Below are 13,828 nucleotides of genomic sequence, written 5' to 3'. Positions count from 1 at the left end.
TTAATTCTTGGTTTATTAATTAATTGAACTTAAATTTTACCAACTACTATGGCATTGGCCTGGGCTTCTGGATTACTAGTCCAGTGACATTACCATTAAACCACCACCTCCCCTAAATTTTGCATCCTTTTTACACAAAGCAAACAATATAATGAATATCAATATATTCAAACTAACACTAAGTTTTGTAAAATGAGAGACAACAAGATCAATAAAAGAGAACGGTGGCTCCTTTTTTTAAAAAAACAGATTTTTGAAGAATGTGTAGGCTTTATTTTATTCACGTTTTGTTGTATAAAGAAAACTCCAAACGATGTCACATAGTTTAAAATATGCACTCTTGCCACAGAACAAAATGTGAGCATTGTATGTTTTTTAAAATTGAGAAACCAGGTAAAGGAATAAGGCACAAAATTTAACGCTCCATCAATGCTGAAAGCAGTAGGGGAGAAGTTAGGATAAATTAAGTAGCATTTTAAAAGCCTGTAGATTGTAACAGGAACTGAAGAGGAAGGAATACTGGGAAAGAATGAGAGTAGGAGATGTGCATGTGGAGTAATGAATGTTTGTAGCACAATAACAAATGTTAATTTGCTGAAAGAATTGCAGTTTGAGGTTAGTTCCCAGGAAAAGGATATTCCAGTGCACAGCACTGGTTAACCAAGCCAGTATAATCAAGTTCCAGGGACATTGTCTATACTTTCGATGAGATGAAGCTGTTTTGTCTCATGAGATGCAATGAGGTCATTGATGAGGAACTATTAATTTTCCAATACATTAAATGTTCTATTTAAATATAAGTTGTTGTATCATAATGGTTCCTAATCATTGATCAGAGAGAAGTGATGGGAGTAGAGCAGCTGTAACTTTATGTAGCTTTGGCAGAGAGAACAAAATTTTAAAGCTTATGACAATACTCATTTTTACTTAAAAGTTAATTCTGGTTATACAACAGCCTAGACAGAAGAACAACACTAGATGTGAAAGCCACATGGTGCCATCTCACCCCTTTCACATTACATGTAAGGATTAGGTCCCTTCCTGGAGTTCAAGAAAATCCAGTTCATCCCTCCAGTGGCTGACATAGATATTAATTTCCAAAATACGTTTACGGTTGCGATTTATTTCGTCTGTGTGCAGCTGCAAAAAGAAAATGTCACTCTGTTGCAACTTAAATTATTTATTTATTTTCCCCCAGTCTTGTTTTGAGGCATATTCTTTCCTGTGTAACCCTCCCTTCTCCAATCCCATGTATTTATCTCTAACTGAGAAGGTGCTTAGATACCTGTTTAATCCATATGAAATCTTGGACTTGTTTTGATTGCCCGAGGGGGTGGGAGAGGAAATTGCCAAAGTTTTTTCCTCCTTTGGCTTTTGCCTCTCCCAGGGGATTACATGACTCCAGGGAAGACTATTTTGTTACCATGCTCGAATCATCAGAAGATTTGATGGAACAGCTTACAAAATTGCCAGGCAAGAAAAGGCATGTTCCATCTCCGACTGAAGCTGCACAGGAGTCAGCAAGGGGTAAGTGGTGAGTTGACATTTTTCCCTTTCCCTCTTTTCCCCCTAAGTACATAGTTCCCAGTTGCAGCCTGTCTAAACAGCTCTGGCTAAGATTGGAAATTAACTGGCTTATGAGAAGAAAATCAGCTGCATGTACTCGAAGCTAGACAAAAAAAAATTGATGAGACCTTCAACTGAGGCCTTGTCTGCTCTTTCAAGTGGACACCAAAGATCTCATGGTGCTATTTCAAAGAGGAGCAGAGGAGTTATCCCCAATATTTATTCCTCAATCAACATCAATAAAATAGATTATTTGAGGGTTTGCTGTGCACAAATTGGGTGCCATGTTTCCTACATTACAACAGTGACTACACTACACTTAACAAATAATTCATTGGCTATAAAGTGCCTTAGGAGATTGAGGTCATGAAAGGTACTCTATAAATCCAAGTTTTTTTTCTTTCTCTATCTCTAGGGCCTTCATCGACATAATAGTCCCAAATCATGTATTTATTTTTCTGGACTGTCAGGAATTATATCTATGTTATGTAACTGAAGTAAAGTTCAATTGCCATGTATTTTCACAGTATAAATCCAGCTGGATGATCTTTTAGCTTCAAATTGTGTGGCTATTCATCATAAATAAAAGCAAGCGCAAAACAAAAGCATTCTAGTTGATCTTACCTTCTCTATCATATCTGCAACCCAGCCATTTGCCCTCGTCACCATCTTGTCTTCTTGGTTGTCAATTTTAAGTAGGTGAAAGTCATGAGATGCATTAACTGTATTGATGACTGTATCTTTATCTACAAAAAGCTGTATAAAGAAACAAAACATTTTATGTGTTGAGAAAGCAAACCTTTGGAAATAAGAAAACCTTGCATTTTTAATGTCTTTGGTATGTCCCAAAATGGTTCACAGCTAAGTAATTACTTATTTGAAGTGCAGGAGGAACTAATGACAACTGCAGAAATTATCTGGTTTTCCTCTTGCACTTCCTTTGCCTTGATATGAGCTGTCGACTCAGTGAAAATGGGGCAGCAATTTGGCTGTAAAATAATTACCAGAATAGGAGAGGCAAATTGGTCCCTGGTAATCATGTGCACAACACTATTTAGAAATAAAATGGTTACCACAGTCCAATCCAAGCTGTAGGATAGTAATAAAATCTTATAGTATCAGATCTCCCATGATGTTGCTCATCAGTGAAGGGTTGCTGATTGATAATGATGGTCATTAATATATCAATGCAAAAAATGAAGTTATTGTAGAAAGTATGACACTTAAGGATGTTTTTGCTATATGCAAAACTTTACAAATATCCATCAAAATAATTGAATATTCCAGTGCTATAAATTGTTACATAATCGTAGAATCCCTACAGTGCAGAAGGAGGCCATTCAGCCCACTGAGCCTGCACCAACAACAATCCCACCCAGACGCAATCCCCATAACCCCACATATTTACCACGTTAGTCTCCCTGACACTAAGGGCAATTTAACATAACCAATCAACCTAACCCGCACATCTTTGGACTGTGGGACGAAACCGGAGCACCCAGAGGAAACCCACGCAGACACGGGGAGAATGTGCAAACTCCACACAGACAGTCACCCGAGGCCGAAATTGAACGCAGGTCCCTGGTGCTGTGAGGCCGCAGTGCTAACCACTGTGTCACCATAAAGTTATGGTTCAGGTCAGAAACTCAAAAGGTTTTATGAAGCCAACCCGAATCATAAGTTTTGCATTTTGAATTTGGCTAGGATAAGCATGAGATGTTTCACTTCAGGTATAATTCAAGTGACCCACTAGGGAGCTTTTATCAAACAAAGTTGAATTAAGAATATAGTTAACATGTATCGTAGGAAAATGAGCAAGAATCTTTATCAATTACAAACAAGAAACAAAACCACCACCATAATGTATAACCCTTAATGAATCTCTAATGTGTTCCAATTAAAACCAAAACCCATGAATAACAAAAAACCCTCTTCACAGGTTTAACACAGCACAGACTAATGCTCGATTGAGACCGTTAGTTGAATTCTGCAGTCCAATACTCTTGAGACTCAGAACAGTTTGAAGACAAGACAGCTTTCCAAAGCACCAGAGAAACTCTAGTCCAGCCCCCAAGAACAATAGATTTTCACCCTCAGGAAAACCTTTCAAACAACCGGGAGAGAAGGAAAACACTTCTTTTAGCTTGCTGTCCAATTCTAACTTGCAGTTCCAAACTGAAACTAAAAACAACCCTTGTCACCTGACCTGAACAGTTTTTTTCCTCCTCCCAACAATGACATCACCTAAGGCTGGGAAGGTGAGAGACACTGACTGTGAGAGATGCAGAGATCATGATTTTGTTTTTAAAAATTCTTAAAGGGACACTAATGTCACAATAAACACACAAGCGTTCAATGTTGTAAACTATATACTTGAACATTTTAATTTATGTACCTTAAAGAAAATGAAGTGACGTCTATTATAAAATGAAAATAAATTACATTTAAATGATTGCCCAATGTTTACCCAATACTGACCCTCAAATGGGAACAGGTAGATTCGCTGATCTTGAAGTAATTTGGGAACTGGTTGCTGCATTTTGGGATTGGCAGGCCAAACAGCTCACTGCCAAAGAGTTGAGCTTGGGATTGGTTAGGAAGCTGACATCTGCATTTAGGATAGAACATAGAACATAGAACAGTACAGCACAGAACAGGCCCTTCGGCCCACGATGTTGTGCCGACCTTCATCTGAAACCAAGATCAAGCTATCCCACTCCCTACCATCCTGGTGTGCTCCATGTGCCTATCCAATAACCGCTTAAATGTTCCTAAAGTGTCTGACTCCACTATCACTGCAGGCAGTCCATTCCACACCCCAACCACTCTCTGCGTGAAGAACCTACCTCTGATATCCTTCCTATATCTCCCACCATGAACCCTATAGTTATGCCCCCTCGTAATAGCTCCATCCACCCGAGGAAATAGTCTTTGAACGTTCACTCGATCTATCCCCTTCATCATTTTATAAACCTCTATTAAGTCTCCCCTCAATCTCCTCCGCTCCAGAGAGAACAGCCCCAGCTCCCTCAACCTTTCCTCATAAGACCGACACTCCAAACCAGGCAGCATCCTGGTAAATCTCCTCTGCACTCTTTCCAGCGCTTCCACATCCTTCTTATAGTGAGGTGACCAGAACTGCACGCAATATTCCAAATGCGGTCTCACCAAGGTCCTGTACAGTTGCAGCATAATCCCACGGCTCTTAAACTCCAACCCCCTGTTAATAAAAGCTAACACACTATATGCCTTCTTCACAGCTCTATCCACTTGAGTGGCAACCTTTAGAGATCTGTGGATATGGACCCCAAGATCTCTCTGTTCCTCCACAGTCTTCAGAACCCTACCTTTGACCCTGTAATCCACATTTAAATTAGTCCTACCAAAATGAATCACCTCACATTTATCAGGGTTAAACTCCATTTGCCATTTTTCAGCCCAGCTTTGCATCCTATCTATGTCTCTTTGCAGCCTACAACAGCCCTCCACCTCATCCACTACTCCACCAATCTTGGTGTCATCAGCAAATTTACTGATCCACCCTTCAGCCCCCTCCTCTAAGTCATTAATAACAATCACAAAGAGCAGAGGACCAAGCACCGATCCCTGCGGCACTCCGCTAGCAACCTGCCTCCAGTCCGAAAATTTTCCATCCACCACCACCCTCTGTCTTCGATCAGACAGCCAGTTACCTATCCAATCGGCCAACTTTCCCTCTATCCCACACCTCCTTACTTTCATCATAAGCCGACCATGGGGGACCTTATCAAACGCCTTACTAAAATCCATGTATATGACATCAACCGCCCTACCTTCATCAACACACCTAGTTACCTCCTCAAAAAATTCTATCAAATTTGTGAGGCACGATTTGCCCTTCACAAATCCGTGCTGACTATCCCGGATTAATCCGCATCTTTCTAAATGGTCGTAAATCCCATCCCTAAGGACCTTTTCCATCAATTTACCAACCACCGAAGTCAGACTAACCGGTCTATAATTACCAGGGTCATTTCTATTCCCTTTCTTAAACAGAGGAACAACATTTGCCACTCTCCAGTCCTCTGGCACCATCCCCGTGGACAGCGAGGACCCAAAGATCAAAGCCAAAGGCTCTGCAATCTCATCCCTCGCCTCCCAAAGAATCCTAGGATACATTTCATCAGGCCCAGGGGACTTATCGACCTTCAGTTTATTCAAAACTGCCAATACATCCTCCCTCCGAACATCTATTTCCTCCAGCCTATTAGCCTGTAACACCTTCTCTTCCTGAAAAACATGGCCCCTCTCCTTGGTGAACACTGAAGAAAAGTATTCATTCATCACCTCATAGGGGATGACCAAAGCTGCAATATTGAAGTGACTCTTCATGGGAAGGATCAGATTCAGCAGGTTGGAAAAGATTCTAGGTAGAATAAATAAAATAGGGAAAAGAGGCTAGGTAGAATAAATAAAATAGGGACTGAGGTGGACTGTGCACTTGTAATGCTGGCTAAAAAGGAGCTGAATTGGTTTTGCATTGATCTGTGGCATTGCAAAAGTATGGAGCGTCCAAGAGTGACATTGTGTCTATGGCACAGAAACAGGCCATTTGGCAAAAGAGGTCTGTGTTTGTAGACATGCTCCATAAGAGCCTCTGACCACACATCTTCATCTAAATCTCAGCATATTCTTCCATTCTTTTTCCTCGTGCTATCTAACTTCCCCTCAACTATTCACCATAACTACTCCTTGTGGTGATGCATTCCACGTTCTTTCCACTCCTTGAGTAAAGAAGTTTCTCAGTTCCTTATTGCAGTGATCCATTTCCTAACTTATGTTTATTATCTCTAGCTTTGGACTCCTCCATCACACAGTGGTGCCAGAGAAGGAAAGGGGAAACAAGATGATGCATCAGTCTGTGCTGTGCTCACACACCTTCATAGAACCAGTTTCAGAGGAGCATTGGCAGAAGATGTGCATATGCCGCACACTGATGCTCCTGTAGGAGGAGAGAAAAATCTTTTATAAACATTGAATGTTATACTTTCTGAAGAATATATATTCCTCAAAGCTGTAGAAATTAAGAATTGTGATTTTCCAAATATAAACATGGAACATCATGCAGGAAAGTCTCTTCTCTTACTGCTCGGAGATCTTCTGGCATTTCCTCTTCCCCTTCATTCTTTCCCATCTTGTCATAACTACTCATAGCAATTTCCAACATATTCTCATTATGACGGTTCTCCAGCTCTCGACACTGAGCTATTGTAGATTATGTTAAGGTTCAAAAGTCAGAAGTTTATTTATTTCAGAAATATATACATATATTCTCCTGTAGCCGCTGACTTTAATGATCTAGATTCAGGGCACTAGATCTCATGAATAAGTGATTGCCAACTATGAAGGGTAATATAGGTCCTTTCTTTTCCACCCCCCCACAGGATATTGATGGCACTGGCAAGGCCATTCCTAATTGCCCTTGAGAAAATGGTGATGAGTTGCCTTCCTGAACTGTTGGAGTCTGTGTAGTATAGGTACACCCACAGTGTTATTAGGGAGGGAATTCCAGTATCTTGACTTTGAAATAATGAAGTAACAGCAATATATTTTCATGTAAGAGTGCTGTGTGACTTGGAAGGGAATTTGCTGGTGGTGTTCCCATGCATCTGCTGCCCTTGTCCTTCTAGACAGTAGAGATCATGGTTTCGGGAAGTGACAGCAGAACTCAAACTGAGCATTAGAGAACATATTATTGTCAACTAAGTGTAGCTTGATAGCATTGTGATTTTGCTGATGATTGAAAGCAAGGGATGGGATAGTAATTTTGACAGCACCTTTCAAGCCCAAGAGCTCTACCAGCTAGAAGGACAACGGCAACACCTGCAAGTTGCCCTCCGAGCTACACGCCATCCTGTATCTTTATTCTATATACATAACTATATCTATATCTTCACCATTGCTGGGTCAAAATCCTGGAACTCCCTTCCCAACATGACTGTGGATGTACCTACATCACATGGACTGCAGTGGTTCTAAGCGGCAGCTCACCACTACTTTTTCAAGAGCAATTAGGGATTGGTAATAAATGCTGGACTAGCCGATTGCACCCACATCCTGTTAAGACTTTTAAAAAATGGCTAGACTGGATTTGTCCTATTTTTGTGGATGAATTACCTCGGCAATTTTCCACGTTTTCAGGTAGATTCCAGTGTTGTAGCTGTGCTGGAGGAGTTTGGCTTGGGGCATGGTTAGTTTTCAAGCACATCTTCAGCTGGAATGTTGTTGGGGTCCATAACTTTTGCTGTATGCTGTACCAGTGTAGTCAGCCATTTCTTTACAGGCATTTGTGATGGTGCATACCTCACAAAGACGTGAGGATGGATTATCTACTCAATCCTTTTGTCAGAAGATGGTTGCAAATGCCTCATCCTTGTTTTTGCACCCACATACTGGACTTAACCATTTTTGAGAAGAGGATTGCCAACTCTCCCGGCTTAGCCTGGAGTCTCCAAGAATTGAAGATCAATCTCCATGACATTGCTGTTGGACCTGGAGAAGAATCGTCAGGACAGAAAGATCCTTTTGTGTCATGCCAGTGGATTCCTAGCAATAAGAGTTGAAACAATGTTAATTAACATTCAAAAAGATCAATATCTGATTATGACCAGGATTAAAAGTTATGAGAATATGCTGAGATAATCACAAACCTCAGGAGATGCAGTGATACCTGTAGTGAGGTGTGGGTATGGATAAATATTCTACAGTTTTGCTGGGATATCTTTTGAGTAGCAAGAAGCATTTATGCAGAGTGTACCCTCAGATTTATAAATGGAATGGGTAGACACAGTGGCTTGTACCTGGTCTGTGGAAGGATCTCTCTCTACTGGATAATGCTTCACACCACCCAAACAGCCCCCCGCGCTATTTTCAATATTTTTATATATGATAAAGAAAATGTTCATAGAAAATGATGTTCCAATGATTGTTCTCATTTCGTGCCTTATGTACTTAAGTTAATTTTTTGACGGTGTTTACATCAAAGGATATAGAGCTTGTACATTTTCAACATAAGTTGAAACAATTTCTGAAATATTTCGTTCAAAATCCCTTGCTGTTTCCTGCAAAACCAAACAAAACAAAGCATTGAAACTAATGGCTGAAACACAAATGTTGCAAACTGACCAACATTTTGCTCTCGCTCTAGATTGTCCCTAAAGAACTGACTGACATGCATACTCATCATATTTAAGTCAAGACTCAATTTTCTACTCTATCTCATTCTATCTCAGGACTTTAAAACAATGGAACTCCTTCACTTCCTTCAGTCCAGTCCCTCTTGCTCCTACGATCACCAAAATTTAATCCCAAGCTTGGTCTCACCCAATCACTATTTTCTGATTGGCATGTCTTTGTTGTAATGATACTGTGCTATTTTAATATATTTTATTGTAAGGTCGGGTTGCTTTAAGAGGCAGTGTTTTGTTACAAGAGTCAATTTATGTGGTAAACGTGCAGCAGATGCTAAGATTATTGGCTAATAATTGATTTTAGCTAGGAATGTGTTACTTTGCAGAGTTAATGGGCCTTTTGTTTATTTAGGTTCTCCTGGGATTTCAGACTCGGTATACAGAGTCATGTGGTTAATGGGAGGAGCTAAACTTACAGGGAAGAATTACTGTTTTAGTTTCATTTTAAAAACAAGGGAGTTGTTGCCTGGAGTGCCAGAAGAAAGGAATGGCTCTCTCTCTCTGAAAAGGCCTCTCTGAGAGCTCCACGGCTGGTAGCCTAAGTCATAGCAAGTATGCATGTGTTTTGCTAACTAATTTTAAAGAAAGGTTTAAGTCTGTAAGAGGAGTATTGCTTGAATTGGAACTCATAGCGATAGGTTAGCAGTTAAATATTGTATCTTGTCATGTTTAAGTATTGTTTAATTGTTAAAGGTTAAGCTAATTAATTTGTTACACTTAAACTGTATTGTTAAATAAAGCTTGATAAAAGCTTTCTAGTTTGTCAGTAGAATCGAGCCTGGGGTGAAACATCTTATCCTCAGTAATGCCAAAATAGAAAATTGTTGGGGTCTGATCTGGCTTCATAATATACCTTGGGGTTTCTGATCTGGTACCCTAACATTGTCTTACTGTTGAACCTTGATTTGGTCTTGTATTGGGTTTTTGGCCATTTGTATTTCTCAACTAAACACATGTTTCCACTTCTTGGAGGGAAATTTCAGGAACTATGAAGGCAAAAAAAAACAAACACCCAATAACAAAACACTGCAGTGTGAATCAAGCATACAGTGGCTGGGAATTTTTTAGAATGCCATGATAATAACACTCGTTTGGGCAAAAACGGTAGCCAGTTGCTGTTCATTTTTATTGGGTATCAATCAACAAGATTCAACATAAAATAAACACAGAATACAATGCGTCAAGTACCTTTGTTTTATCTCCTGCCAGTTTCTGTTCCCCACCATGAAAGTGATGACTTGTGTTGGGATATTTCACAAATATCATTAACCATCTGCTATCTCATACGGTGGACATTGTTTAGGGGAAGCCCAGGCAAAGAAGGTAGCAATCCAACAACTACACCCCATCCCTATCGTGGTTCCAATTCTGTCCATGCCTAAACTGAGCACACTTGCACTTTTCAGTTGGAGGTCATTCAGGAACAGGAACCCTGGCTTGTTGTTGCCCTCCCCAGTTCATGGACATAAATCACCTTAACACTTTCCCATCATGATCAGCTCAACCAGAACTGATTGAACTAATAAAGCCATTAGATGGTTTTAATATCATTAGACATTTGGAGGGTATACAAGACAACTTTAATATTGGGTTTCTATGGTGAGAGAGAGATATTTCAGAATGTATTTGTAGTTGCAAGATGCTTATTTTATAGCAGGAATTGTTTACTATTTGATTCAGCAAATGAATGACATACAAGTTGCTGAATAAATTTACTGTACATTCAGGAAAGGTTTGTAATTTTCTTTACTAACTTTTTGATAACGTGTGGGCTAGGTAGGATTTGATTTTTCGCCCAAAACTAGTAAATTAAATATTTGGTAAAGAAACTTCTGGAGCACAAAAGCTGACTGCCACAATGCCTCACACGAAGTTGGATCCAGATTTGCATTTGCCCCCCCCCTCCCCCACCCCCACATGTTTAGCTTACAGTCTTGGCCAGGTTGCCAAGGGCGAAGGCCGACAGCTGTTGTCTCAAAATGAGTAAGTTAACTAATCTTTGAGTTAACAGACAATTAAAAAAGAAAATATTCAGCACAAAACAAAATGCTAAATAATGATTGAAAGCCTAGAAACTAGAGGGGAAAAACACCTGGGAAACCAATCCTTGATTGTCATCCTGCCATTCCTGCACATAACAGGGAAGGACAAGATCAGAGCTACCCGTAAATGTCTATGGTTTCTAAATTAACTTTCTTACCTCCAGCTGGTCAACCAGTTGCATCTCTAGGTTCATTAGTTTGCTCCATAGCTGTTCAATCTCTACCCTGAAGTTCGTGATCAAACTCTCCAGAATTTCAGAATCAGTAACATGTTGTAATTCACTGAATTGCTGCACAGAGAAAATAGTAGTCAGCTTTTCTTGGACCAGAATAAACTGGCTATACTTCTATCTCAGCAAGTGTGATATATCAAACTTCTGCTCTGTAAAATGAATTGGATTTGATCACAGGTTTAGGAAAGAAGAGCATTTCCATATATTAAGAAATACACACTGTTCATTTCCACTTATTCCAACAACTTGTTACGGACAGGAGAGGAGAGATAAACTGAAACCCCCAATTCCCCTCTCTGTCCATAATTAATGTGAGATCAACTTTTGTGTGAGATTAACTTACATCAATGGGGACGAAGTAGAAATGGTCGAGAGCTTCAGGTTTTTAGGTGTCCCAATCACCAACAACTTGCCTTGGTCCCTCCATGCCGACACAATAGTTACAAAAGCTCACCAACACCTCTACTTTCTCAGAAGACTAAGGGAATTTGGCATGTCCACTATGACTCTCACCAACTTTTACAGATGCACCATAGAAAGCATTCTTTCTGCTTGTATCACAACTTGGTATGGCTCCTGCTCTGTCCAAAACCGCAAGAAACTGGAGGGTCATGAACAAAGCCTAGTCCATCACCCAAACCAGCCTCCCACCCATTGACACTGTCTACACTTCCCGCTGCCTCAGAAAAACAACCAGCATCATTAAGGGCCCCACACACCCTGGACATACTCTCTTCCACCTTCTTCCGTCGGGAAAAAGATACAAAAGTCTGAGGACACGTACCAACTGACTCAAGAACCGCTTCTTCCCTGCTGCCATCAGACTTTTGAATGGACCTACCATCGCATTACTCTCTACACCCTAGCTATAACTGTAACTCTACATTCTGCACTCTCTCCTCTATGTACAGTATGCTTTATCTGTATAGCGCACAAGAAACAAGACTTTTCACTGAATACTAATACATATGACAATAATAAATCAGTTGAATAAAAAGTATCAGCAGCTGTCTCTTATGGGTTTAAACAAAGAGGATTGTTTATTCACACACACCCTCCGCAACCATCTTCCTATGTGCCAGATATGACTCCAACCAACGGAGAATTTGCCCCCTGATACCCCTTGATGCCACACTCGGTCGAATTCAGCCTTGATGTCAAGGGCTGTCACTCTCAACTCACTTCTGGAATTCAGCTCTTCAGTCCATGTTTGAACCAAGGCTGCAATGAGGTCAGGAGCTGAGCGACCCTGGCAAAACCCAAACTGGGCGTCACTGAGCAGGTTATTGCTGAGCAGGTGCTGCTTGATCGCACTGTTGATGACCCCTTCCATCACTTTACTGATGATCTAGAGTAGACTGATTGGGCGGTAATTGGCCAGGTTGGATTTGTCCTGTTTTTTGTGTACAGGACATACCTGGGCAATTTTTCACATTGTTGGGTTGATGCCAGTGTTATAACTGTATGGAAGAGCTTGGCTAGGGGAGCGGCAAGTTCTGGAGCACAAGTTTTTAGTACTATTGCCGCATGTTATCAGGACTCATTGCCTTTGCAGTATCCAGTGCCTCCAACCGTTTCTTGATACCATGTGGAGTGAATTAAATTGGCTGGAGATTGGCATCTGAGATGCTGGGGACCACTGGAGATTTCTGGTTTAAGTTTAAATTGATAACATAACTAGTCACTGACTGCCAATCAGAAAAAGATCCATTTATGCAAACTCTTTGCTTCCTATCTGCTAACCAGCTTTCTATCCATCTCAAGACATTACCTGCAATCCCATGTGCTTCAACTTTACATAGTAGTCTGTTATGTGAGACCTTGTCAAAAATCTTCTGAAAGCCTAAATAAACCACATCCACTAGTTCTCCTTGGTCAACTCTACTAGTTACATCCTCAAAAAATTCCAATAGATTCATCAAGCATGATTTCCCTTTTGTAAATCCATGCTGACTTTGTCTGATTATATCACTGCATTCCAAATGCCGAGTTATGAAATCCTTGATAATAGACTCTAGCAACTTCCCCAATACCAACGTTAGGCTCACTGGTCTATAGTTCCTTGTTTTTTCTCTACCTCCCTTTTTGAATAGCGGGCTTACATTAGCTACCCTCCAAACTGTAGGAACTATTCCAGAGTCCAAAGAATTTTGGAAAATAACCACCAATTGATCTACTATTTCCAGGGCCATTTCCTTAAGTACTCTGGGATGACAATTGTCAGGACTTGGAGATTTATTTACCTTCAATCCCATCAATTTCCTCAGAGCAGTCCTTCTATAGCTCCAGGTCAATTGCACCACCACATTGTGCAAGACACCGCAGACCACATTCTCAAAATCAATGCAGAGTACAAACCAAAAGGTGTCTCCAGATCTGTCCACACACATGAATTGTTTCTTCAGCAATGGCTTGCTCTAAGAATACCCTTAGAACCATAGAAAGAAATCATAGAAACCCTACAGTACAGAAAGAGGCCATTCGGCCCATCGAGTCTGCACCGACCACAATCCCACCCAGGCCCTACCCCCATATCCCTACATATTTACCCACTAATCCCTCTAACCTACGCATCTCAGGACACTAAGGGCAATTTTTAGCATGGCCAATCAACCTAACCCGCACATCTTTGGACATCTTAGGTTTATATGACTCTGGTTGTACCTTTCCTCTGCGTCACTAATAACGGCCCTCGCAGGCATCATCAGCCACATTCTTGTCTCCAAAAGGAGGTGCAAAGCTCTGTGGGCAATATGAC

General features: G+C 40.6%; 1 protein-coding gene across 1 annotated transcript in view; it reads right to left on the bottom strand.

Annotated features, from left to right (window-relative positions):
* The window catches only part of drc3 (dynein regulatory complex subunit 3), a 45,088-nt gene continuing 31,260 nt past the window's right edge, over positions 1 to 13,828 (bottom strand). Inside the window, exons 9-13 of the mRNA XM_078240248.1 lie at positions 10,996 to 11,127; positions 8,596 to 8,666; positions 6,692 to 6,815; positions 2,191 to 2,322; positions 1 to 1,140 (exon numbers count right to left, since the gene is read on the bottom strand). Coding sequence (XP_078096374.1) covers positions 1,030 to 1,140; positions 2,191 to 2,322; positions 6,692 to 6,815; positions 8,596 to 8,666; positions 10,996 to 11,127 — 570 coding nt within the window. The 3' untranslated portion in view covers positions 1 to 1,029. The remainder of the gene's footprint in view (positions 1,141 to 2,190; positions 2,323 to 6,691; positions 6,816 to 8,595; positions 8,667 to 10,995; positions 11,128 to 13,828) is intronic.

The sequence above is a fragment of the Mustelus asterias genome, chromosome 23, assembly GCF_964213995.1.
Source record: "Mustelus asterias chromosome 23, sMusAst1.hap1.1, whole genome shotgun sequence".
In the NCBI taxonomy this organism is placed as follows: Eukaryota; Metazoa; Chordata; class Chondrichthyes; order Carcharhiniformes; family Triakidae; genus Mustelus; species Mustelus asterias.
This window is presented reverse-complemented; position numbering and strand designations above follow the sequence as displayed.